The sequence below is a fragment of the Ovis canadensis genome, chromosome 17 (genome assembly GCF_042477335.2).
Source record: "Ovis canadensis isolate MfBH-ARS-UI-01 breed Bighorn chromosome 17, ARS-UI_OviCan_v2, whole genome shotgun sequence".
NCBI lineage: Eukaryota > Metazoa > Chordata > Mammalia > Artiodactyla > Bovidae > Ovis > Ovis canadensis.
In genome coordinates, this window is record NC_091261.1 from 15,231,690 (window position 1) to 15,258,292 (window position 26,603).

Genomic DNA, 26,603 nt, shown 5'->3' on the forward strand with positions numbered 1-26,603 from the left:
CTAAATCACAACTAGCTATATAATTACAGAAAAAGTCTAGTAAACCAAACTGTCATTAGCTTAGATGTACAGCTAAAATCAAATAATTTAAAAGTTAAACTACTTTGTACTAGAAAGAATATTTTCATTTCCACGTTTTGTTTCTATTATACTGTAAGCACAGCTGTTAAGAAGAAAAATATAGCAGATTATTAATCAGAGAGGCTTTAACTTTCACAACCAAATTAGGTAACAATTGGCTAAAACTTTCAGACATAAAATAGACTACAATTTTTGTGTTTTGACTGAATCTCCTCAAAGTATAAATATTAACAATACACATTTCTTTGTAAACCTAGTGACCAACTGACTCTCAAGCTCAGGTCTATCTGGACAAACAGCTGAGGAAAGATCACTCAACACCAGTTTTAGTTCATTCTCTCTGAATAAACTGAGTCTTGGCTTAGCAAACATTACACACAACTCCTTTACATATGGACAGCAAGGACTAACTAGATTTTCAGCAGGGAAAGCTTTCCAGTCTAAGTTTGATTAACTAATTGATTATCAGGAACATATCTGAACAAATAAAAACTTTGATCATATCAATTTTAGAACTGAATATATGAGGTATATTATTTGAGAATTCTGACCTTGTTAAAAAATACTTTTAAGTTTCAAGTGAAAAAAAATAAAAGACGATGTAAATAGCTTCTCCAGATTTTTTTAGTAATGCAAACAAACAAAAAGTGTTTATCTCATTATTTCGTAATTCTGCTAGGCAATGCTCGTCATTCTTTCATCCTATTATCTTACTCATTTTTAACATGGTAGGGAAAAACCTGATGAGTAATAATGAAATAATTCCTAAGATGAGGAAACAGCAAAATGTCTTAAGATATAGGAAAATAAGATACCATACTGTGTATTTGATCTCCAATGGACTCATATGGTAGTTGCAAGATAAAACATTTATTCTATTTTTAAAAATTAGTAAATTTATCATTGGAAGATCTCTAAGAAAGAATAAAAGTCATAAAATATCAATCTTTACAAAGAGAAATGCTCAAATAAGAAACTCAAAAATTAAAACTCAATCCTCTAACTTTCCTGGTGGAAGGTTAAAGAATCCATCAGCCAGTGCAGGAGACATGGGTTCAATCTCTGGTCCAGGAAGATCCCACATGCTGCAGAGCAGTGAAATCTGTGTGCCACAGCTACTGAACCTGTGCTCTGGAGCCCAGGAGCCACACCTACTGAGCCCACGTGCGGCAAGTCCTGAAGCCTGAGGACTCCAGAGCCCGTGTTCTCTAACAAGAGAAGCCACAGAAAGCCTATGCAGCAATGAAGAGCTACCACGCCAAACATAAAAAAATAAACACAAAAATAAAATTAAGGAAAAACAGAAAAAAATAAAGTTATTAAAAAATAAAACTGGGTCCAACAGACTTGAGTCCCCTTCATGGATCACTGCGTTGTCGCAGAGAAGAGGCTGTGTAACTCAATGAAATTATGAGCCACGCTGTCCATGCAGGGCCACCCAAGGCAGACAGGTCATACTGAAGAGTTCTGACAAACTGTGGTCCACTGGAGAAGGGAACGGCAAACCACTCCAGTATTCTTGCCTGGAGAACCCCATGAAAAGGCTAAAAGACAGGATGCTGGAAGATAAGCTCCCTAGGTCGGAAGGTGTCCAATATGCTACTGGGGAAGAGCGGAGGACAATTTCTAACAGGGCCGGTAAGAATGACGCGCCGAGGCCAAAGCCAGAATGATGCTCAGATGTGGACATGTCTGGTGGTGAAAGTAAAGTCTGATGCTGTAAAGAACAATATTGGATAGGAACATGGAATGTTAGGGCCATGAATCAAGGTAAATTGGATGTGGACAAGCAGGAGATGTAAAGTCTGAACATCAACAACTTGGGCATCAGTGAACTAAAATGGATGTGAATAGCAGAATTTAATTCAGATAAACATTATATCTACTACTGCGGACGAAAATTCGTTATAAGAAATGGAGTAGCCCTCAGTCAGCAAAAGAGTCTGAAATACGGTACTGGGGTGCAATCTCAAAAATGACAGTATGATCATGGTTCGTTTCCAAGGAAACCATTCAACATCACAGTAAGGCAAGTCTATGCCCCAGCCACTGATGGTGAAGACTGGTATGACCTAAATCAAATCCCTTATGATTATATACTGGAGGTGACAAATCAATTCAAGGGATTAGATCTGATGGAGTGCCTGCAGAACTATGGACTGAGGTTTACAAAACTGTACAGGAGACAGTGACCAAAACCATCCCAAAGAAGAAGAAACGCAAGAAGGAAAGCGGTTGTCTGAGGAGAGTTTAGAAACATCTGAGGGAAGAAAGAGAGTCAAAAGATCAGGGAGAGAGGGAAAGATGTGTCCAAACGAATGCAGAGTTCCAGAGAACAGCAAGGAGAGACAAGAAGGTCTTCTTAAATGAACAATGCAAAGAAATAAGAGGAAAACAATAAAATGGAAAAGACTAGAAATCTTTTCACGAAAACTGGAGATATCAAGGGAACATTTCATACAAGGGCAGATCCTTACCATTTTTGTCTTTTATCATGCCTAACAGAAATAGAAGAAATTAAAAAGAGGTGGCAAGAATACACAGAAGAACTATACAAGAAAGGTCTTAATGACCTAGATAACCATGATTGTGTGGTCACTCACCTAGAGCTGGATATCCTTAAGTGTGAAGTCAAGTGGGCCTTAGGAAACATTACTACGAACAAAGCTAGTGAAGGTGATGGAATTCCAGTGGAGCTATTTCAAATCCTAAAAGATGATGCTGTGAAAGTGCTGCACTCAATATGCCAGCAAACTTGGAAAACCCAGCAGTGGCCACAGGACTGGGAAAGGTCAGTTTTCATTCCATTCCCAAAGAAGGGCAATGCGAAAGAATGCTCAAACTACCACACAATTGCACTCATTTCACATGCTAGCTAGTCTATGCTCAAATTACTTCAAGCTAGGCTTCAGCAGTATATGAACTGAGAAGTTCCAGATGTACAAGCTGGGTTTAGAAAAGGCAGAGGAACCAGAGATCAAATTGCCAACATTCATTGGATTGTGGAGAAAGCAAAGGAGCTCCAGAAAAACATCTACTTCTGCTTCACTGACTACACTTAACCCTCTGACTGTGGGGATCACAACAAACTGTGGAAAATTGTTAAAGTGATGGGAACACCAGACCACCTTACCTGTCTCCTGAGAAACCTGTATGCGGTTCAAGAAGCAATAGTTAGAACTGGACATGGAACAGTGGCCTGGTTCAGAATTGGGAAAGGAGTAAGGCTGTATATTACCTTATTTATTTAACTTCGATGCAGAGTACATCATGCGAAATGCCGGACTGGGTGAATCACAAGTTGGAATCAAGACTGCCAGGAGAAATGTCAACAACTTCAGATATGCATATGATATCACTCAAATGGCACAAAGTGAAGAAGAACTAGAGAGACTCTTAATGAGAGTGAAAGAGTGGAGTGAAAAAGTTGGCTTGAAATTCAACATTCAAAAACCTAAGATCATGGCATCCAGTCCCGTCACTTCATGGCAAACAGCAGGAGAAGTGAAAACAGTGATAGACTTGATTTTCTTGGACAACAAAATCACTATGGATGGTGACTGCAGCTAAGAGATTAAAAGACGCTTCTCCCTGGAAGGAAAGCTACGACAAATCAGACAGTGTATTAAAAAGCGGAGTCATCACACTGCCAACAAAGATCTATATAGTCAAGGCTATGGTTTTTCCAGTAGTTATGTACGGATGTGAGAGATGGTCCATAAAGAAAGTTGAAAGCCGAAGAACCGATGCTTTCGAATTGTGGTGCTGGAGAAGACTCTTGAGAGTCCCTTGGACAACAATCCTAATAAGTCCTGAATATTCACTGGAAGGACTATGCTAAAGTTCCAATCCTTTGGTCACCTGATGGGAAGAGCTAACTCACTAGAAAAGACCCTGATGTTGGGAAAGATTGAAGGCAAAAGGAGAAGCAGGTGGCAGAGGATGACATAGTCAGACAGCATCACTGACTCGATGGACATGAATTAGAGCAAATTCTGGGAGACAGTGGAGGACAGAGGAGCCTGGTGTGTCCATGGGGTTGCAAAGAGCTGGACATAACTTAGAAACTGAACAACAATGGACCTGAATACTCTCAGGTTTTCTTTTTAAAGGACTTCACATCTGTGAAAGAAAGGTAACAAAAGTACTACTAAGACTGAGCATTAGAGGAGCTAACACACATGTAAGCAACTTAGAGCTGTATCTGATGTATAGTAAGTCCCCAGCTGGCGTTAAGTATTTTAATTAATAGACTCTATTCAATGCAGCATCACTGATAACACTGCTGTACTTCCCCAGACCCTATACTCTGATCATCTCTTTCCATACTGTGGGGACTTTTTTCTGGGTCACACCTTCTAAAGCTCTCACTTAAAGAGACAGGCAGAGATCAGGAAGAGACAGAAAGGCCTGAATATAAATTCCACTTCCATCTTTTGTTTTTCATGATTTTATAAAAACTACCTAACCATCCTGGCCTCCATTTCCTCATCTATAAAATCAGGATAACATTTCTTCCAGTGTTATTAGAGAAGTTACATGATATAATGGCTAAAAAGCACTCCGCCCATCACACTGAAATTGTGGATACTCAGTAATAACAGCTGCAGTAACTCAGCTTCCTAAATATTAGTTTCATTCTTCTTTTTGTCTAGTGACTCAGTTAGAACTGAATCTCAATATTTATCTCAATATTGTCATCTCTAGCCAAGCTTTCTTTGTCCAAGATTCTAGATTCTTAACAAATAATTTAATGCTCTAAATGATCTACCTTCTCAAGTTATTTGTCTGTAGGGGATTTTCGTAAAAAAGGGATTTCTACATCTTTTGGTTCCAGGTGAGGAAAAAAAGACATAAAAGGAATAATTTAAGATATCATTAGATGGGACTTCCCTGGTGGTCCGGTGATTATGAGTCCACCTTGCAATTCAGAGGACATAGGTTCTATCCCTGGTCCAAGAAGGTCTCACGTGTGGCAGAGCAACTAAGCCCGTTTGCCTCGACTAGTGAACCCACAGGCCGCAACTACTGAAGCCTATGCACCCAGGGCCCATCCTCCCAGTAAGAGAAGCCACCGCAGTGAGCAGCCAGCACACCACAGCCACAGAGCAGCCCCTGCTTGCTGTCACTGGAGAAAACCCACATGCAGCGACAAAGAGCCAGCCAAAAAAAAGACAGCACAGGAAATTAATAATGCTGTCTGCTGCATACTCATATGGATATACACAGCAAAATAACTTCATTCTAAAATTCATACTTCATACTAAAGAAAAAGTGTATCACAAATTAAGTCAACTAAGTATTGTTTCGGAGAAGGCAACGGCACCCCACTCCAGTACTCCTGCCTGGAAAATCCCATGGATGGAGGAGCCTGGTAGGCTGCAGTCCATGGGGTCGCTAAGAGTCAGACATGACTGAGCGACTTCACCTTTCACTTTTCACTTTCATGCATTGGAGAAGGAAATGGCAACCCACTCCAGTGTTCTTGCCTGCAGAATCCCAGGGACGGGGGAGCCTGGTGGCTGCCGTCTATGGGGTTGCACAGAGTTAGACACGACTGAAGTGACTTAGCAGCAAGTATTGTTTAGCACATTTAGAGACTAGGTAAGAGATTTTCAACATGCTGTGCTAAGTTGCTTCAGTTGTGTCTGACTCTTTGCAAACCAATGGACAACAGCCTGCCGTGCTCCTCTGTCCAGGAGATTTCCCAGGCAAGAATACTGAAGACGGTTGCCACTTTCTCCTCCACGGGGTATTCCTGACCCAGGGATCACACCTGTGTCTTCCGCAGTGGCAGGCAAGTTCTTCACCACTAACGCCACCTGGGAAGCCCCAAGATTTTCAACAGGTGCCTGAATTTACTTTTTACCCACACCCAGTTATTCGCATGATTATATATGACTCTTCCTAGGCTCACGCAGGCTGAGTACTCTTTTTCCTTTCCTCTAACCAAGTTCCCTTTCCCTGAAATCTCCAGCTGACATTTTCTTTGGATCAGTATTTTGAGAAAAGTCAGCTGAGCCTTCTTGAAAATTATCTGAAATATCGTAAAAGAATACCACAAGATTCCAATTTTATTAAAGAGTTCAACAAATCAGAAATGTAACAAATTGCCTCTTAGAACACTCCTATTGCTATTTTCACCCCTCTCCCCTCCGATAGTTATTTCAAATAATCTTACATGGAGTTCTAGTGATTTTAAACTCAGGTCAGCAAACGCATCTCCAAGTTGCCTTTGGGTGTGCACCATCTGGAAAAGCTGGGTCGACAGGGTCTGAGCCAGTTTTAGAATATTTTCGTATTTTTTCTTGTTATCTCTTAATATATCAATCTGAGCTTCAAGTTCAAGGTCCACAGTTCTTGATCCACGGCCCAGCTTCTCAGAGATAATTTGTCGAGTGCACTAAAAGTAGAAACATGTATTTTGTTTAGGAAAAGAAAAAAAGATAAAAGCAGTAATCCAAAGTGCAAACGCTGAAGCAAAGGGTATACAACATTTCTAGCTTCAAACAAGCTAGCCTAACAAACTGCAAACTTTCAGTCCCCTTTAGATGTTCATCAGGACTCGGAAAGTAAATTTACCAATTATGCTTATTAACTATTACTAACCAGAGAGATTTTCAAAACTTACCTAGCTAATTTATATACTGTCAGATGAGTTCTCTCATGCAATCATATTTCAAGCTTTGTGCATTTTGGTAGATGAATTAAATCAACTGACAAACTTAGCATTGATTTAAGAATACTGGACTATTAATATAGGAATAATAATAATAGAGTGCCTGATGAACTATGGAATGAGGTTCATGGCATTGTACAGGAGACAGGGATTAAGACCATCTCCCATGGAAAAGAAATGCAAAAAGCAAAATGGCTGTCTGGGGAGGCCTTACAAATAGCTGTGAAAAGAAGAGAAGCGAAAAGCAAAGGAGAAAAGGAAAGATATAAGCATCTGAATGCAGAGTTCCAAAGAACAGCAAGGAGAGATAAGAAAGCCTTCTTCAGCAGTCAATGCAAAGAAATAGAAGAAAACAAAGACTAGAGATCTCTTCAAGAAAATTAGAGATACCAAGGGAATATTTCATGCAAAGACGGGCACAATAAAGGACAGAAATGGTATTGACCTAACAGAAGCAGAAGATATTAAGAAGAGGTGGCAAGAATACACAGAAGAACTGTACAAAAAAGATCTTCATGACCCAGATAATCACGATGGTGTGATCACTCACCTAGAGCCAGACATCCTAGAATGTGAAGTCAAGTGGACCTTAGAAAGCATCACTACAAACAAAGCTAGTGGCGGTGATGGAATTCCAGTTGAGCTCTTTCAAATCCTGAAAGATGATGCTGTGAAAGTGCTGCACTCAATATGCCAGAAAATTTGGAAAACTCAGCAGTGGCCACAGGACTGGAAAAGGTCACTTTTCATTCCAATCCCAAAGAAAAGCAATGCCAAAGAATGCTCAAACTACCGCACAATTGCACTCATCTCACATGCTAGTAAAGTAATGCTCAAAATTCTCCAAGCCAGGCTTCAGCAATACATGAACCGAGAACTTCCTGATGTTTAAGCTGGTTTTAGAAAAGGCAGAGGAACCAGAGATCAAATTGCCAACATCCGCTGGATCGTGGAAAAAGCAAGAGAGTTCCAGAAAAACATCTATATCTGCTTTATTGACTATGCCAAAGCCTTTGACTGTGGATCACAATAAACTGTGGAAAATTCTGAGAGAGATGGGAATACCAGACCACCTAACTTGCCTCTTGAGAAACCTATATGCAGGTTAGGAAACAACAGTTAGAACTGGACATGGAACAACAGACTGGTTACAAATAGGAAAAGGAGTACGTCAAGGCTCTATATTGTCACCCTGCTTATTTAACTTCTTTGCAGAGTACATCATGAGAAATGCTGGACTGGAAGAAACACAGGCTGGAATCAAGATTACAGGGAAAAATCTCAATAACCTCAGATATGCAGATGACACCACCCTTATGGCACAAAGTGAAGAGGAACTAAAAAGCCTCTTGATGAAAGTGAAAGAGGAGAGCAAAAAAGTTGGCTTAAAGCTCAACATTCAGAAAACGAAGATCATGGCCTCCGGTCCCATCACTTCATGGCAAATAGATGGGGAAACAGGGGAAACAGTGGAAACAGTGGCAGACTTTGTTTTTCTGGGCTCCAAAATCACTGCAGATGGTAACTGCAGCCATGAAATTAAAAGGAGCTTACTCTTGGAAGAAAAGTTATGAGCAACCTAGATAGCATATTCAAAAACAGAGACATTACTTTGCCGACTAAGGTCCATCTAGTCAAGGCTATGGTTTTTCCAGTGGTCATGTATGGATGTGAGAGTTGGACTGTGAAGAAGGCTGAGCACTGAAGAATTGATGCTTTTGAACTGTGGTGTTGGAGAAGACTCTTGAGTCCCTTGGACTGCAAGGAGATCTAACCAGTCCATTCTGAAGGAGATCAGCCCTGGGATTTCTTTGGAAGGAATGATGCTGAAGCTGAAACTCTAGTACTTTGGCCATCTCATGCGAAGAGTTGACTCATTGGAAAAGACTCTGATGCTGGGAGGGATTGGGGGCAGGAGGGGAAGGGGACGACAGAGGATGAGATGGCTGGATGGCATCACGGACTCGATGGACATGAGTCTGAGTGAACTCTGGGAGTTGGTGATGGACAGGGAGGCCTGGCGTGCTGCAATTCAGGGGGTCGCAAAGAAGTCGGACACGACTGAGCAACTGAACTGAACTGAAGCCAAAGCATGTGGTACTTTCCATAGCTATCCAGATATAATAGCCTGCTGAAAACCAAGAAGCCAGAATTCACTGAAGGAACTTGGCAGACTGGGCAAAATGAAAGAAACGTCTACTTTTGTCTGAGTGGTCATTTTTTTACAGAAATAATGGTGATTAGCACACAGTAAGATCAAAGGTTTAATGAGGAAATTTTTTTTTGTTGTTTCCAGGAAGCTATGGCAATGGGAAAAGTAAGGCATCAAATCTGGACACCTTAAACAAGTTTTGAAACTGAACTTACAGAGCTTATATTCCAATACAGATAACTAACCACTCTCAAGGAAATCTAAGTAATCTGGAGGTGAGAATGCTACCGACAGCCTCTGTGGGCTTTGTAAAGAAAGCTGCAGTGAGAAAACAAAGTTTCGAGGCATTTCCCCACTCATCAGGGTCCCAGAGCAAGTTTCTCATAGGATCACCAAAAAACAGAATTTTATTTAAGTTGTTTCCTAGTAAATACTGAAATTGAAGTGCAAAATCAAAGGTATATATCTGTGGTCCTGTCCAGCTTTCCATATAAGTTAATGATTTATTTTGAGGATAAAAGGACAAATGGGGCGACGTTAAACAGGCAGGAAAAAGCAAAAGTAAATTATTGCTCTACAGAGATTTCCTACTTGGGAGAGGATAAAATAATGATAAACAGGGTATAAAATACCATGAATCAGCACCACACAGGTCATGAATTTATAAGATAACCACTGGATACTATTAGTATTTAAATAGCACCCAGAGCTTAGAATAAACCAATTAGGTACAAGGAAAAGAATAAGCCAATGGCAGCAAAAGACAGATACTATATTAAGAAAGTTGTTAAGACTGAAGGATAGGGAAGAAGGGAGCATAAAAGTAAATATCAGAACCTGAACAGTGGAAACAGATAAACTAGTAAATAAATAAGACAATACAGTAAGAAAGCCAGGAACGAAAGTTTAAAAGATACTGGCTTTAAGCCAACAAATATTAATTTGCTAAAGGTATGAATACTGGTGACAAGTTCTTAAAACATTTTTTAAAAGAATTTAATGTTTGGAAGAGACATTAAATAGGTCTGAATGCTAAAACTGAGATTATTATTTAAAAAACAAGACAGAATACAAAAATACAAAATACAAAAATGATAAACCAGAGTTTATTATTCACACTGATTCCTACAGATGAGAAAAAATAAGAAAATAAATAAATTTTGGATACAAACTGGAATAAAACAGGTAGGTTAAAATAATATTTAAGAAAATAGGTTCAAAGCCTAAACTTAAAATCACTTCTATTACATATTTGGTTTTAATCAACAGACTAATCTTGGAGCCAATATTAGCACTTTGTTTCTTAAACACCAATAAAGAAGTGCTAATATTCTCTTTGAGTGAAAACTTTAAAGTGTCTGCCAGAGAACAGAAGAAATTAAAAACCAAAATCATGAAGAAACTAAGTCCACGAAAGAGAATCAAAGTCATAGCCAGAATCACTTGAAGGATTATCCTAATGACAATGAATATCCTATGTCGGCTCATAATTTGGACTAAAAAGGTTAAAAAGACAGAACAGAGTTGTATGTCAGTCCAGACACACTGAGCTACAAACTCCATAAAATTATGTAAGCTAGGACTTTCTCTCTTTTGACTTAGATTGAGATACACAAATTATTCTGATGAAAAAAAATTTTCAGTTAAAAATAAAATGATCACTCTGAAAGAATGATAACTCCTTCACATAGTACTATGCCATGTGTATACATTATGAAGTCTGGTTATTTTCAATAACAGAAAATCTGAATGTGGTATATTTATGTAGAAAAAAAGTAAAAGTGTTAGTTGCTCAGTTGTGTCCGATTCCTTGCGACCCTATGGACTCCTACCGACCACCAGGCTCCTCTGTCCATGAATTCTCCAGGCAAGAATACTGGAGTGGGTAGCCATTCCCTTCTTCAGGGGATCTTTCCGACCTAGGGACCAAACCTGGGTCTCCTGCATTGCAGAAGGATTCTTCACCATCTGAGCAACCTGGGAAGCCCCATGTCAAGGTGGAGATAACTATAAACTAATAATGATTCAACTCTGATTATTGCAGAAGTAAAGGAAGAAAAGAACAGCTGATAAAAACACACATACAGGGAAAAAAAAAGATAAGCAACAGGAAAACACAACTGACAGAAGAGAGGAAGGCCAAAATGACAAAGAATTAAACTTGATCGTTTGTCAGATCAGGGTTATCAGGATTTGGCTCAAAAATAAGACCTGTACGCTTTAGGCTCAAGATGTGTGGCTAAATTTCAGGAACAAATGAACAAAGGAATGGCTGAGTAAATGAATTTAATAAATAAATAAGTGAGACTCAGGCTGATATGAAAGATAGACAAGTGAAATGAAAGGGCGTATGAAGGGGAATCTCAGGCAATGGGCAGATACAGAACAGGGCTGTAGAGACGTGAGCAAGCACAGCTTGTTTAGGGAATCTCTGGATAAGCTGGTATGGATCACGAGATCTGCGGGTGGAAGAGAGGGGCAGCAGGATAAAAACGGAAAGGTAGATGGGGATTGAGGGAAGGAATTAAGCAAACCGAACCATGTCAGGCAGAGCAGAATCTGTAGGATGAGATAGTTTGTTGAGAAGCTACTACAGTAATGTAAGAGAATAATCACATGGCTGTGAAGGCTAAGATGGAGACAAGGATAAAGTCAAACAATATTAAAGAGGCAGAGGCCGTTTAATAACTCACTGGGCATGTGCAATCAGTGAGAAGATGAAGTAGACATCTGAATATGTGGATGAACTGCTGTGATATGAGGAGTACAAAAGAAAAAACAGTATTCAAGGAATGAGAGAATCCACATCCTTGAGAACAAAAGGGGCAGTGGGCAAATAGAATATCCTGAGTAAGAACAGTTCAGCAGGCATCAAGCTCTGATGGCTACCACTGGCATTTCTCAGTTCTACACTGACATGAGCTAAATGATTTTTGGAAAGTTTCATGAAGCAGTTTCAGGGCACTTTTATCATCTTAAGAAAACCTGTACTTTTGTGGAAAATTGCAGATCATACTTAAAAAATACTAACGGAAAAGATAAATGCACCTCTGTTTTGCTCTTTAGAAGATACATAAGAGACTCCTGACAATAAAAATACAGACAATTCCTGATTCACAAACCACTAGCCCCACTACCAATTCAAAAACAGAGCGAGTGTTAACACTGATGCTCTAAATAGAACTGTTAGGGTTTTCATCCACTTAACTATTCTATGAATTCTACTGTCTCATCCCTGTTAAGATTCAAAGGCACTAAGTGAATTTGGGGTTTGAGCTATCTATTTGTAACACATCAAATTTAGCTGTATTGCTTTAGAGTAAATTTTGCTTATTTACTTTAGGAGAATGTAAGAGAACTAATCAATACTTACTCTGAAGCAGTACACTGTAAATCTTTGCTATCCAATTCATATACTGCCTGTACAGTTTAGTGCTTAGTTATTACAATAAGATCAGAGAATTTCACACTTTGGAAAACTCATATACCTCTCTTGACATTCTGCTGCTATAAAGTATCAAGAAGATGGAGGTTGTGACAAACGTATCCATGGCGGTTCTACAGCTAAATGTGCTCCCAGACAACATATCTCTTCTTTAATTATGTGTTATCTGTCAGTTAATAAGAACTTTAGTAGCTCTTTTTAGAACTCAACCTACTGACTTTTTAAACTACATTTATGCAAAGATCAGTAAGACAAAATACTTTATTTTTAACTGTATATTTATGTTTAAAGAGCATTATTGTCTCCTATACATTTATATAATTGGAAAATAATAATTTGAGTAACACTCAAATGAAATTCTTAGAGCTACTTGGGGTGGAAATATTTTTAAAAATGCCGCACCTTGTAGGTGTTTAGACTCCATTTTCTGACAAGCTCGAGCTTCTCCATCGCAGGATTCTTAGTCTCATCTGCTAGAAGAACTGGACCGCTTTTTGCCTGTGTACTCTGGCCACCTGTAACGTCAGAACAAAAGATAAAAATGCAAGCCACACAGACAAGTAGAAAGAAAACAAAATACTGACGCGGTTCAAGTTGAACCACTTATGCATTTACAGAAATAAGAAGGTTCCCACAAAGTAAAGGACCAGAACTTCTTGGAATCATTTTAAGGATGATTTTCTGATACTGTAATAAAAAAAAATTTCTTTGGTTTGTCCATCTTCTTAAAAAAAAAAATGCTGCAATAGGCCTTCTCTAAACTGCTATTTACTTCAAGGAAGATAAAATTTCCACAATTTATCTTATAACCTAATAATCCTTTAAAAAACTGTCATTAAAAATCTGAAAGGCTCACACTCTTCACAGTGATCTCCTTTCATTATACTACACAGAAGAGAGCAACAACACAATGTTACCAAAATTTTGGAGGGTTTAAAAATACTGTAACTTTAGATAGCCATCAAAAATAGCTTACTGTAGTATAAGAGGTTTTGTTAAAACAAGACCTTCATTGTGCCTCATTTTTTTCTCAAGAAACCCAGCACATCCCCCAAAGCCATAATTAATACAGGCAGTATAAAGCCCTGATAATGTATTACTCCAACAATTAAGAAATTATGACATAACAGCAACTCCACAACTATATATTTCCTCACAGTAAAATATTTTTCACAGAAGAACATATTTAGTAACATTTATGATGCTAATAACTTGGGATAGAAACATCATAATTTTAAAATAACAATTTTTAAAAAAGACAAGAGAAAATATTTTATAAAATGGTTTTAAAAGGTTAGAGTCAGCAAAAATTTCTCCTCTCACCCCTACAGCCAGGCCAGGCTTTACCACAGTTTTACCATTATCTAAGGAGAACAGTATACAAAGCCAAACACAGTTAAGAGTTTACAAAATTCTCACATAAACAACATATAAGATATTAACATTTTGTGTAAAAAGAAACACAGTTTACTTTCTGCCCTGTTTTTATAGTCCAGCAATATTAAAGTGAAAAGCAAATCCAATGCAAAGAAATAGGCTTTTCCCAGTACTTTTCACTCGGCATAACTAGAAAATTACATAGTATTTTGAGGCAATTTGACAACTAGTTGTTAAGTCAAAGTTGAAAAAAGGAAGACACAACCTTTTCCACTTGATTCATTCCAAATAATGAACAACCCAACTGTTGAAAGTCCTCTTTTATTTAACTGAAAACAGATGGCAGAGCTGCAAAGCCAAGAGTTGAGGATCATATAAGTAAAGCAACATTTTCCAGAGCAAAGAAAAGAAAGGTAGATTAAAAATGAATCGAACTTTAATGTGTTTTTTTCTTGTAAAGTTAATTAAATTTCATGTTTGAGATTGTGCCTAATAAACTTTGAAAAGCCAGAAAGATAAGCTATGGCTAGAGAGATTACTTTCCTTATTGTTTAAAAAAAAAAAAAAGGCAGCCACCAAAACAGCCAGAATGACACACACCTAAGAATATAAAGCAAGCGATATGAAACTGAGTGAGTTAGTCTAGCTTCAGCAGGAGCAAGAAGGGCTTTATCCAATCAGGGCAGTGAATACCTGCAGGAACAATTAAATCACTTCCTTGCTGAGTCAGTCGGCTGGCTGCCACCCTGCTAGGAGACATAACAGATGGCAGAGGCGGTGCTGGGGAACCTGAAAAGGGCAGACATTTCACTGTGAAAATGCTTCTCTCCCTCCACACAATATACATTTTGAATATAGCTGTACTGACATTTCCTTCAAAATACTCAAAAAAAGGATTAAAAGCTGGGAACTAATATACTTGCTTTCATGCAGAAGTGGATGCTACCAGGATGAGCTCTTATCTAAACTTTTCATAGAACTATTAAAACCAAACAAAACACATAACTGTAAGAAGAAACTTGGTAAGATCATGTTTAATCAGTACTTTACCATTTTCAAATCAATTAAAAGTATGTGATTAAAGGACACAGCTGAACGGTTTTAAAGCTTAACTCAACATTTTATAACTTGCTACTCTAACATAGGGAGGAAAGCTCTTTAAGTAGAAATCCAAAGGCATAAACACTTGTATCAAATTTATCATTAACATTCACAGAAACGTGAATGAATCACCCTTCACAGAAATTACAGCCACAAATTTCAAATCATAAATCAAGTATCACCTAGTACAGATCGCTGCTACTCATAGTGTGGATGCAAGGGGTTTCCGTCAATTATGTCATCTTAGAGCGCATCAGAAATACAGACCTACTTAACTAGAATCTGCATTTTCACAAGATCTTCAGGTGATTTGTATGTGTTTTGAAGCCTGAGAAGTGATCATACAGAGCATTATTCTGATTAATCATAAGACTTCTGAAGCTTTTAAAACATACCTGAGACATTCCACAAGATCTACTGATTATCACTGAAACAGGTTATCTTTAGAGCTTTTCCAGGGGGCGGGGGCGGGAGTTTTAGCTTTTTTATAAGATTGATTTTCTGCTTTTATTTATTAGATAAATAAAAATAGCATATATGTAAGGTATAAAAAGTGATTTTTTGATGTATGTATGCACTGTGAAATGATTACATCCATCACCTCACACAGTTACCATCTTTGTGTGTGTGGTGAGAAAACCTGAGATCCATCAGCAAATCTCAAGTATGCATTATTATTAACCACAGTCACCATGCTACTCATTAGGTAACAGTAGTTTTTTAAAAGCTACTTATTCTCAAACACAGCTAAGTTTGAGAACCTGAGGAAAGAACACAATTTTGGAGTGAAACACACTGAGTTTTAAAATTCTAACTCTGGGTTTGAAATTCTGGCTCTATTTATCAAGTAGTATCAGGAACACCCTGGCAAATTACTCAACATCTCTGAGCCTTAATTTTTTAAAAAAGTAAGAAAAACTGAGTACCCAACATTGTTGCTAATGTCCAGCATAAAACTGTACAGCTTCAATTGACTATTTTAAATTCTAAAGGTTGTACATCTTTAGGGCAGTGACCATTGAAAAGAAACTGAAAAAATTATTAACATCCTTCACATTTAGCTGAATATATTTTAATGTTTCTAAGTTTTCACATAACATATCAAATTCATAATTAAAATATTTCAATAAGAATGAATGTCAACTTTCTCATATCCCAGATATACTAAGTTCTGATCAGGAACAGTCACCAGTTTTAATAATATGGAATACTTAATCTGGACTGAATCTAACATTAAAATCCAAAACACGCAATGTATCTAAATAGAATGGCATTACCTTTCAAAATGAGATATCTGTCTTTCATAAAAAAATTCTGTTGAACCACAAAAATTTAAAACTGGAAGGAACAACAGAAATCAACTAGTTTGACACTAAACTACAGGAAAAAAGAGGCTCAGAGAGCTTTAAACAGCTTCTTATTAGATTCTCAGATGTTCTGAATCCATACCATAATATCTCTATTATTAAATTCAATACAAAAAACATCAATCCATAAATTACTTGTTAAGCTGGAAGGCATTTAATGGATTATCCAATGCAATCACTATTTTAAACAAAAACTCTATCTCTATCTACTATTACATAAAGAAGAGTTCAATAGACGATGACTACTATAATTCCATTTCGTGATAATCCCAGGAACACAGCTCTGTTGTTCTGGCTATTATTGTTTATTAATCTTGCATAAGAAATAACCCCATGATTTAACATGAGATATGTATAACATATATGTCACAAGTGATACAGAACTTTCCAAACTAAAGTAGCAAAAAGACGTAGTGCTGAGGCAAGTTGATACCTTCAACTATTTGATTTACTTTCAAGGGTTAATTGTTCTCTGTATCTTCAAATCTTTAAGTCAGACTAATTTAGTTCCTAAAATCACTCACAAATAATAAGTAAATCATTCCAACAAAAATAATTCTTAAAACTCTAGGCTCTTGCTAATTGATGCAATCTGGAGAATTAGCTCAGCTCTCTCTCAACAGGAGAAGTCTAGGACTATGAATAATGTGTATGCAAGGATCAGAACCCCACTGAGACAAAACTCAGACACCAAGAACAACTCACTCTTCAGAGTTCTGATTTATCCGCGGTTTCCACTATTACTGATTCTACCATGTATCTCTTGGGTAGATTTCAATATTTATTGTTATACTGAATTTAAGCACAATTTCTTCTAAATTTGCCCCAGAGATGGAAAAATAAATGATAATAGAGTCCTTATAAAGTTATCATTCAGTCATTTTCCCAGAAAGCTAACAGAGCCCCTACTCCTAACATTTTTTCATGAGACATATATCCTAAATTCTGTTCACTTAAAAAGGCTTTCTTATCTCTTCTTGCTATTCTCTGAAACTCTGCATTTGGTTGGGTATATATTTCCCTTTCTATTCTGCCTTTCACTTCTCTTCTTTTCTAAGGTATTCTTAAGGCTTTCTCAGACAACCACTTTTATCTTCTTGTGTTTCGTTTTCTTGGGGATACCCAACCGAATGCAGAGTTCCAGAGAATAGCAAGAAGGCATAAGGAAGCCTTCCTCAGTGATCAATGCAAAGAAATAGAGGAAAACAACAGAATGGGAAAGACTAGAGATCTCGTCAAGAAAATCAGATACCAAGGGACTATTTCATGCAAAGATGGGCTCAACAAAGGACAGAAAGGACACAAACAGTATGGATCTAACAGAAGCTGACGAGACTAAGAAGCGGCAAGAATACGCAGAACTATCATATCCTGAACAATCACGATGGTGTGGACACTCACCTAGAACTAGACATCCTGAAGTGTGAGGTCAAGTGGGCCTTAGGAAGCATTAGGCTTTAGGCTTTCTAGGCTTTTTAGTCGCTCAGTCGAGTCCGACTCTGTGCGACCCCATGGACTGTAGCCCACCAGGCTCCTCCGTCCATGGGATTCTCCAGGCAAGAATACTGGAGTGGGTTGCCATTTCCTTCTCCAGGGGATCTTCCCTACCCAGGGATCGAACCCAGGTCTCTCGTATTAGAGGCAGATGCTTTACCCTCTGAGCCACCAGGGAAGCCCTAGGAAGCATTACTAGGAACAAAATTAGTGGAGGTGATGGAATTCCAGCTGAGCTATTTCAAGTCCTAAAAGATGATGCTGTTAAAGTGCTCCACTCAATATGCGCAGATTTGCAAAACTCAGCAGCGGCCACAGGACCGGAAAAGTTCATTCCAACCCCAAAGAAGGGCAATACAAAAGAATGTTCAAACTACCACACAGTTGCACTTATTTCACATGCTAGCAAGGTAATGCTCAAAATCCTTCAAGCTAGACTTTAACAGTATGTGAATTGGAACTTCTGGATGTAAAAGCTGGATTTAGAAAAGGCAGAGGAACCGGAAGCCAAATTACCAACATCCACTGGATCATAGAGAAAGCAAGGGAATTTCAGAAAAACAACTATTTCTCTTTCATTGACTATGCTAGAAGTCTTTGACAGTGTGGATCACAACAAACTGGAAAATTCTTAAACAGATGGGAATACCAGACCACCTTACCTGTCTCCTGAGAAACCTGCATGCAGGACAAGAAGCAACAGTTAGAACCTTACATGGAAAAATGAACTGGTTTAAAATTGGGCAGGAAGTATGACAAGGCTGTATAGTGTGACCCTGATTATTTAACTTATATGCAGAGTACATTATGTTAAATGCCAGACTGGAATGAATCACAAGCTGGAATCAAGACTGTGAGGAGAAATATCAACAACCTCAGATATGCAGATGATACGACTCTAATGACAGAAAGTGAAGAGGAACTCAAGAGCCTCTTGATGAGGGTAAAAGAAGAGAGTGAAAAACCTGGCTTAAAACTCAAAATTCAAAAAAGCGGACACATCACTTGCCAACAAAGGTCCATATAGTCAAAGCTATGGTTTTCCCAGTGGTCATGTATAGATGTGCGAGCTGGACATAAAGAAGGCTGAGCGCTGAAGAATTGTTGCTTTTGAATTGTGCTGGAAAACTCTTGAGAGTCCCTTGCACAGCAAGGAGACCAAATCAGGTAATCCTAAAGAAAATCAACCCTGAATATTCATTGGAAGGGCTGATTCTGAAACTGAAGCTCCAATACTTTGGCCACCTGATGTGAACAGCCAACTCAGAGGAAAAGACCCTGATGCTGCGAAAGATTGAGGGCAGAAAGAGAAGGGGGCAACAGAGGATGAGATGGTTAGATGGTATCACTGACTCAATGGACATGAGTTTGAGCAAGCTCCAGGAGATAGTGGAGGACAGGGAAGGCTGGCGTGCTGCAGTTTATGGGGGTTGCAAAGAGCTGGACACACCTTGGCAACTGAACAACAATAAGAACATATTCTAAATTTTAAACATGAGAAAATCATGTTCATGCCTCAAAACAAGGACACTTAACTACAACTTTCCAGTAAATGCTTAACAAATCTGAGTATGACAGAATGATTCTTTTTAACATACTGATTAACTATGTAGCTTGTTTTAAAAAGTGTTTTATAAGGTCAATTCAAAAAGACATAAATTACTGCCATTCTCAAAAAACATATTTTTTATTCCAATCTGAGGGACTACAATGGATCTATAAGCAAGTGAAACTGACTGGCATTTTCATGTTCACGTACAACAGGTTACAATGCCAGCTGACTTCGATTATTGTATATACTATTCTGTTTAAGGGGGAAAGGATAAAACCAAATGTCAGCTAAATAATTTCACTGAAAACCTTCAAACATCTTAATTGTAAAAGTCTTTTTTTTTTTTTAATTCTATGTTGACATTTAAATTTGGAAATTGGTGACTGGTTGGAAAATGTTGTCACACAAAGTATGCCTTGTGTCTTCAAAGGTTCATAATCTTAGGCAATCGGTCAACCTTCCCCAATTCAAAGTTATTCAAAGTTATTCAAGTTATTCAAAGTTATTCAAAGCCTAGAGAACACCACCACAATGCTATGCAATGACTACTGAGATACTGATGCACGTGTTGCTTTTCAATATCTTTATTTTTGTGAACATAAGAATGAAGGGTTGAAAAAAACCATGTCAGTAGAGAGCCCACTCATTTTGTAGAAGATAGTATACTGGGTTATGCTAAATGCCTATTTCTAGGATCCATTTAGCAAAGGAATATATTTTAAAATATAAGTTGTTTCTCCCTAAGATATCGGCCATTAGTATAATAAAATATAGAATACTGCAAGAGGGCTAAGGAGTACAAAGGCATGGAGATATTTCTCTCAACTTGTGAAATTTAATACAGTATTAAAAGATGCTTGGAAGAAAGATCCTTGGAAGAAACGCTACGACACTAGGTCTGTATAGTCAAAGCTCTGGTTTTTCCAGTAGTCGTGTATGGATGTGAGTTGGACTATAAAGAAAGCTGAGCACTGAAGAATTGATGCTTTTGAACTGGAGAAAAAAAAGCACTGGAGAAGACTCTTGAGAGTCCCTTGGACTGCAAGGAGATCCAACCAGTCCATCCTAAAGGAAATCAACCCTGAATATTCATTGGAAGGACTGATGCTGAAGCTCCAATACTTTGGCCACCTGATGCAAAGAACTGACTCATTGGAAAAGACCCTGATGCTGGGAAAGATTGAAGGCAGGAGGAGAAGGAGACGACAGAGGATGAGCTGGTTGGATGGCATCACCGACTTGACAGACCTGAGTCTGGGCAAGCTCCAGGAGTCAGTGATGAACAGGGAGGCCTGGCGTGCTACAGTCCATGGGGTTGCAGAGTTGGACACAACTGAACAACTGAACTGAACTTAATGCAGTATTAAAATACCTCACTGAACATCCAACTATTGCTACTTTAACTAGAGCTCTGTCAAGAAAACAATCATTTTTACATCCACATGATTTTACTTTCTTTCACTTGTGTAAAAATGAAAAATACCTAAAAAGGGTATTATAGGCAAGAGTATTTAAAAAGGAAGTATTTTTCTTTATATTAAAAAAGAAAAAAAGACACATACATGGGATGTATGCAGAAAAGAGCTAACATACGAGGTCTAACTATTTACCGTTGAAAAGACCAGTTTACAAAAGATTGGCCCTCAACTGGCATCTGAGAACTTTAATTTCAGAGTGATTCTTGCCATTCCCGGAATTTTGTAAGACTTGCTCACTATGCCTAAACTGTTTATACACACAGTGTGGTTTATGCTTTCCTTCTGGGAGTCTGGAGTCTGGCGCATGCTAGGCAGAGGGTGCCTATGTGACCAATCTCCAATAAGAACCCTAGGCACTAATTTACCTTCCTTGGGTAGCAACATTTCACAGTTGTTGCCACAGCTCTGCTGGGAGAGTTAAGCCTGTCCTTTGTGACTGGGCTGGGAAAGGACCCCAGTCTTCACCGCAGGTGCCCTTTGCGTTTGTCGACTGTGCTTGGCACACCTCTGCTACAACCACAGTCTGAATTATGACTATACACTGAGTCCTGTTAGTCCTCTTTGAAAATTACTTTACTGGAGGGTGCTCTTGGGAGACCTCTGACACAGCATATATAGTGAGAAAAATAAAAGTTTCATTTTCTAATTGCTTTGAAATAAGAAATATGTATTTATACAAATCAATATTGACATAAGTTTTGTGGTTACCACTAAAATAATTTAAATCTGCATTCTTGATATAATTTTTGAGTTTTTATTTCAGTATTTCAAAACCAATTTTCAAGTAGTATTCAGTGAAATTATTATACACACTGATCTGTTTATATAAAATCAACTATTAAAACAATTCCTAAATTAAAGAAAAAAGAATTATGTTTATAATCAGTGTTTTATCATGAAATCAAAATTCTTAACTCTAATAAAGGTAGCATTTGGTGACCTTCTCCCATGTTCTACCCTACTCATCTTTAAAAATAATGGGTTCCTTACCTTGAAATGCTCCTGCTTCAATAACCCCTTCTTTGGTACTGTCAAAGCCATGAGATGTGATTTGCGTTTCTGAGAGACCAAGTCCAGCTGGTAATGAACGCTTCAAATCCTTAGCAACATATGAATAAAAGAGAAAATCTTGTAAAACATCTCCCATCACATAGCAGTCCAGCATAAGTATGTCCTGTTAATCACAGGGTGGACTAGCTTTCTCTCTGCTATGTAGTATTCCCTTCTGCGGTCATGGCGGTGCCAGATGATGTACATCTGCAGCAAACCAAGCAAGGTTTGCTGTAAGAGATACAGCGTATACCAAATACAAAATACTTTCACTAGTTTAGACTTAAGCATCAGACATTAAAATTCAATGTCAAATTCTGAATCTTCTGATACATACGGAAAATCATTTCAAGAATTAAGATGACTAAAAAGTCATGTCTAATATTAAAAAGCTCACTGATGTTTAATATCATCTTGATGAGCCTTCAGTGATGTTTAACATAAATCATTCACTTGCAATATTAAGTTTCCCTTTGATTTGCAGGTTAGCTAGGAACAGGGCTTCAATCAGTGTGAGGGAAAGAAAATTTCTTGTGATTTAGATTTTTTTTAACTACTGATATTTGCCAACCTAACAGCAATTTAGCTTGTAACTGTAATATATACAATATTTGACATTCAGTCTGACAGTAAAAGAAAAGAGAGAAAGCCACGAAACACAGATTTCCAACTAAAAGTTCCTTCTTGCCTCTGGCCTGGATATGAGGAATTACCCGAGTTTCATAGTCTATGACTGGACCCTGTTGGTTCTTCATAACAACGATAAGTTAGTGATACATGAAAAGATGTCTTTGAAATTCTTCCTTAAGGCCCTATTCCACCACATACAATGTACAGCTATAATCTGAAACTCCAGCAACCTTCACACAGGAACTTCTTTTCTGATTATCCAGCTTTAGTTTTCTCATAGTGATTATCACTAACATATTCAATAAATACTTGTTGGACAAATAAGTAAATGAATTTGTTAAATAAACTAAGGGACAACATCATATAGATTTAAGAAGCTGCAGGCTTCTCTGGTGGTTCAACGTAAGGAATCCGCCTGCCAACACAGAAGACATAGGCTTGACCGCTGATTTGGGAAGATCCCACTTGCTGCAGAGCAACTAGGCCCATGTGCCAGCTACTGAGCCTGTGCACTCAAGCCTGGGAGCCACGACCACTGACGTCTGCAGGCCCCGGAGCCTGCGCTGCACAACGAGAGAAGCCACCGCAGTGACAAGGCCATGCGCCACAACGAGACAAACGGCTGCGCAGCGGCAAAGACCCAGCACATCCCCAAACCAACCAACAGAGCTGCTACAGCAACAAGCTCACTTTAAAATTCATCGAGTATCTGCTTATTCTTACTATGTTAGACTTGCTGGGCAAAGAAAAAGATAACATAAGGGAGAGACAAGATATACAAACATTAATATAAAAGTTGAACTTGGTGCCAAAGTAAAGACATATCAGAGGAATTTGGAATAGGGGCTAAGTCCAGGAGAACCGAACAGGAAAAGAAAAAGTACTTCTTGAACTCTGAAATATAGAGGATTTATTTATTCATTCAATCAGCATCTACTGAGCACCAAGTTCACGACAGCCACTGCTCTGGACGCTACACAGGGAGCGCTGCAGGAAACGGACCCCTCTGTCCAGCAGACGCACCTGAGGCGTGATGGAAGGGGGGGACTGACAGTAGCTAAACATCTCAGGGACAATGCACTACTGGAAAACACAGGAGACCCTTGAAAAGCACAGGCTTGAACTGTGTCCCCTTATATGCATTTTTTTTTCAATAAATATGCTTGTACTGCAGTACTACAAGATCCAAGGTGGTTGACTCCTCAGAGGCTGAACTGTGGATACAGAGAACCAAAGGAAAAGTTATATAAAAATTTGACTGTAGGTAAGGTGGACACCCAACCCACAGTTCAAGCATAAACTTCAGTAAGTAGTAAGTTTAATTTTTTAAGGCAGGGTAAGAGAAATACATCACTTCATGGGAAATAGATGGGGAAACAGTGGAAACAGTGGCAGACTTTGTTTTTTTGGGCTCCAAAATCACTGCAGATGGTGACTGCAGCCATGAAATTAAAAGACGCTTACTCCTTGGAAGAAAAGTTATGACCAACCTAGATAGCATATTCAAAAGCAGAGACATTACTTTGCCAACTAAGGTCTGTCTAGTCAAGGCTATGGTTTTTCCTGTGGTCATGTATGGATGTGAGAGCTGGACTGTGAAGAAAGCTGAGCGCCAAAGAACTGATGCTTTTGAACTGTGGTGTTGGAGAGGACTCTTGAGAGTCCCTTGGACTGCAAGGAGATCCAACCAGTCCATTCTGAAGGAGATCAGCCCTGGGATTTCTTTGGAAGGAATGATGCTAAAGCTGAAACTCCAGTACTTTGGCCACCTCATGCGAAGAGTTGACTCATTGGAAAAGACCCTGATGCGGGTAGGGACTGGGGGCAGGAGGAGAAGGGGACGACAGAGGATGAATGGCTGGATGGCATCATGGACTCGATGGGCGTGAGTCTGAGTGAACTCTGGGAGTTGGTGATGGACAGGGAGGCCTGGCGTGCTGCGATTCATGGGGTCGCAAAGAGTCGGACACGACTGAGCGGCTGGACTGCACTGAAGAGGGATACGGAGTGACAAGCAAAGGCTGCTATTTTGGATGGGACATTCAGGGACGGTCTATCTGAAGAGGTAAAATGTGTGCAGAATTCTGAACAAAATGAGGGACTGACCATATGGCTCACGCGGGGAAAGAGCAGTGATGTAAACGGTCATAATGATGCTCTGTTTCTTGACTGAATGATAGACACACAGTATCCACTGTACTGTGAGTTCACTTCACTGTTATAAAGTTTACCGTTTTAAAGTATGTAATTCTGTGGGGTTTGTATATTTACAGGTTGTGCAGACATCATCACTGCCTAATCATCTTCATCACCCCAAAAAGAAACTGCGCCCATTAGAGGTCACGTCCCACTCCCACCTTTCCCGAGCCCCTCACAAGCACTAACGCGCTTTCAGTGTACTGCTTACTCCAGTCGTTACTGCTGCTGTTCAGTCATGGCCAACTCCTTGCAACCCCATGGACCGCAGCACACCAGGCTTCCCTGTCCATCACCAACTCCCGGAGCTTACTCAAATTCATGTCCATTGAGTCGGTGATGCCATCCAACCATCTCATCCCCTGTCGTCCCCTTCTCCTGCCTTCACTCTTTCCCAGCATCAGGGTCTTTTCCGATGAGTCAGCCCTTTGCATCAGGTGGCCAAAGGATTGGAGCTGCAGCATCAGTTCTTCCAGTGAATATTCAGGGTTGATTTCTTTAGGAATAAGTGGTTTCATATTCTTGCTGTTCAAGGGACTCTCAAGAGTCTTCTCCAGCACCATAATTTGAAAGCATCAATTCTTCAGCGCTCAGCCTTCTTTACAGTCTATCTCTCACATCCATACATGACTACTGGAAAAACCACAGCTTTGACCATACAGACCTTTGTGGGCAATGTGATGTCTCTGTTTTTTAATAGGCTGCCTAGGTTTGTCATAGCTTTTCTTCCAAGGAGCAAGTGTCTTTTAATTTCACGGCTGCAGTCACCATCTGCAGTGATTTTGGAGCCCAAGAAAATAAAGTCTGTCACTGTTTCCCCATCTATTTGCCAGGAAGTGATGGGACTGGATGCCATGATCTTCATTTTTTGAATGCTGAAGTTTCAAGCCAGTTTTGGACATTATTCTGTGTTCCTGGCTAGGTCAGATAGTAACTCTATGTTTAACTTTTCAAGGAACTGACAGAACTGTCTTCTGAAAGGGTTGTACCATTTCACATTCCCAAAAGAAATGTATGAAGGTTCTAATTTCTCCACATTTTCATCAATACTTGTTATAATCTGTCTTTTTGACTACAGTCAACTAGGCAGATTCTTACTGAAGTGATGATTTACATTTCCCTGATGACTAATGATGTTGAGTATCTTTACGTGTGCTTATTTATATTTGAATATCTCCCCTGGAGAAATGTCTAGTCAAATCTATTGCCCTGTTTTTAACTGGGGCATCCATCATTTCACTGATACAGATAAAAATCACTTACGAGTCATATGACTTATATTTTATCCCCACTTTCTTGGCTGTTCACTTTCTTCATGGTGTTCTTTGAAGCACAAAGGTTTTAAATTTTGATAAAGTCTGATTTACCTATTCATTCTTTTGTTGCTTATGATTTTGGCATCATATTTAAGAAACTAAAGTGCCTAACCCAAGGTTATAAAGATTCACCACTAAGTTTTTTTTCTAAGAGTTTTATAGTTTTAGCTCTTACATTTGAGTCATAGATCCACTTTCAGTTAATTTCTAACTATGGTGAGGGCGATGGTGTGTGGTCTGCATTCAACTTCATTTTTCACATGTGGATACCCAGTTGTCCCGGAACCATTTGTTGAAGACGATTCTTTCCACAGGCTTCCCAGGTGCTGCTAGTGGTAAGGAACCCACCTGCTAATTCAGGACATGTAAGAGATGCAGGTTCAATCCCTGGGTCAGGAAGATGCCCTGGAAGAGGGTATGGCAACCCACTCTACGGCTCCTGCCTGGAGAATCTCATGGACAGAGGAGCCTGAAGAACCACAGTCCACGGGGTCACAAAGAGTCAGACACAACTGAAGTGACTCAGCATACACGCATTCTTTCCACACTGAAAACTGCCTTGGCACCCTTGCTGAAACTCAGCTGACCATACATGTAGGGTCTATTTCTCTACCCTCAATTCTCTTACACTGATCTGTATGTCATCCTTAAGTCAGTACCGTATTGTTCCGATTACTGTAGCTTT

General features: G+C 38.9%; 1 protein-coding gene across 18 annotated transcripts in view; it reads right to left on the reverse strand.

The window, feature by feature from the left end:
* Positions 1-26,603, reverse strand: part of ARFIP1 (ARF interacting protein 1) — a 140,038-nt gene that overhangs the window by 48,130 nt on the left and 65,305 nt on the right. For 12 of the 18 annotated variants that reach the window (XM_069556679.1, XM_069556678.1, XM_069556676.1 and 9 more), the window contains 4 exons: positions 21,717-21,825; positions 14,428-14,523; positions 12,760-12,872; positions 6,263-6,484 (listed from right to left, as the gene is read on the reverse strand). In XM_069556679.1, the coding sequence (XP_069412780.1) occupies positions 6,263-6,484; positions 12,760-12,872; positions 14,428-14,523; positions 21,717-21,825 (540 nt within the window). The remainder of the gene's footprint in view (positions 1-6,262; positions 6,485-12,759; positions 12,873-14,427; positions 14,524-21,716; positions 21,826-26,603) is intronic. The other 6 variants (XM_069556686.1, XM_069556689.1, XM_069556688.1 and 3 more) reach the window with 1 other exon arrangement.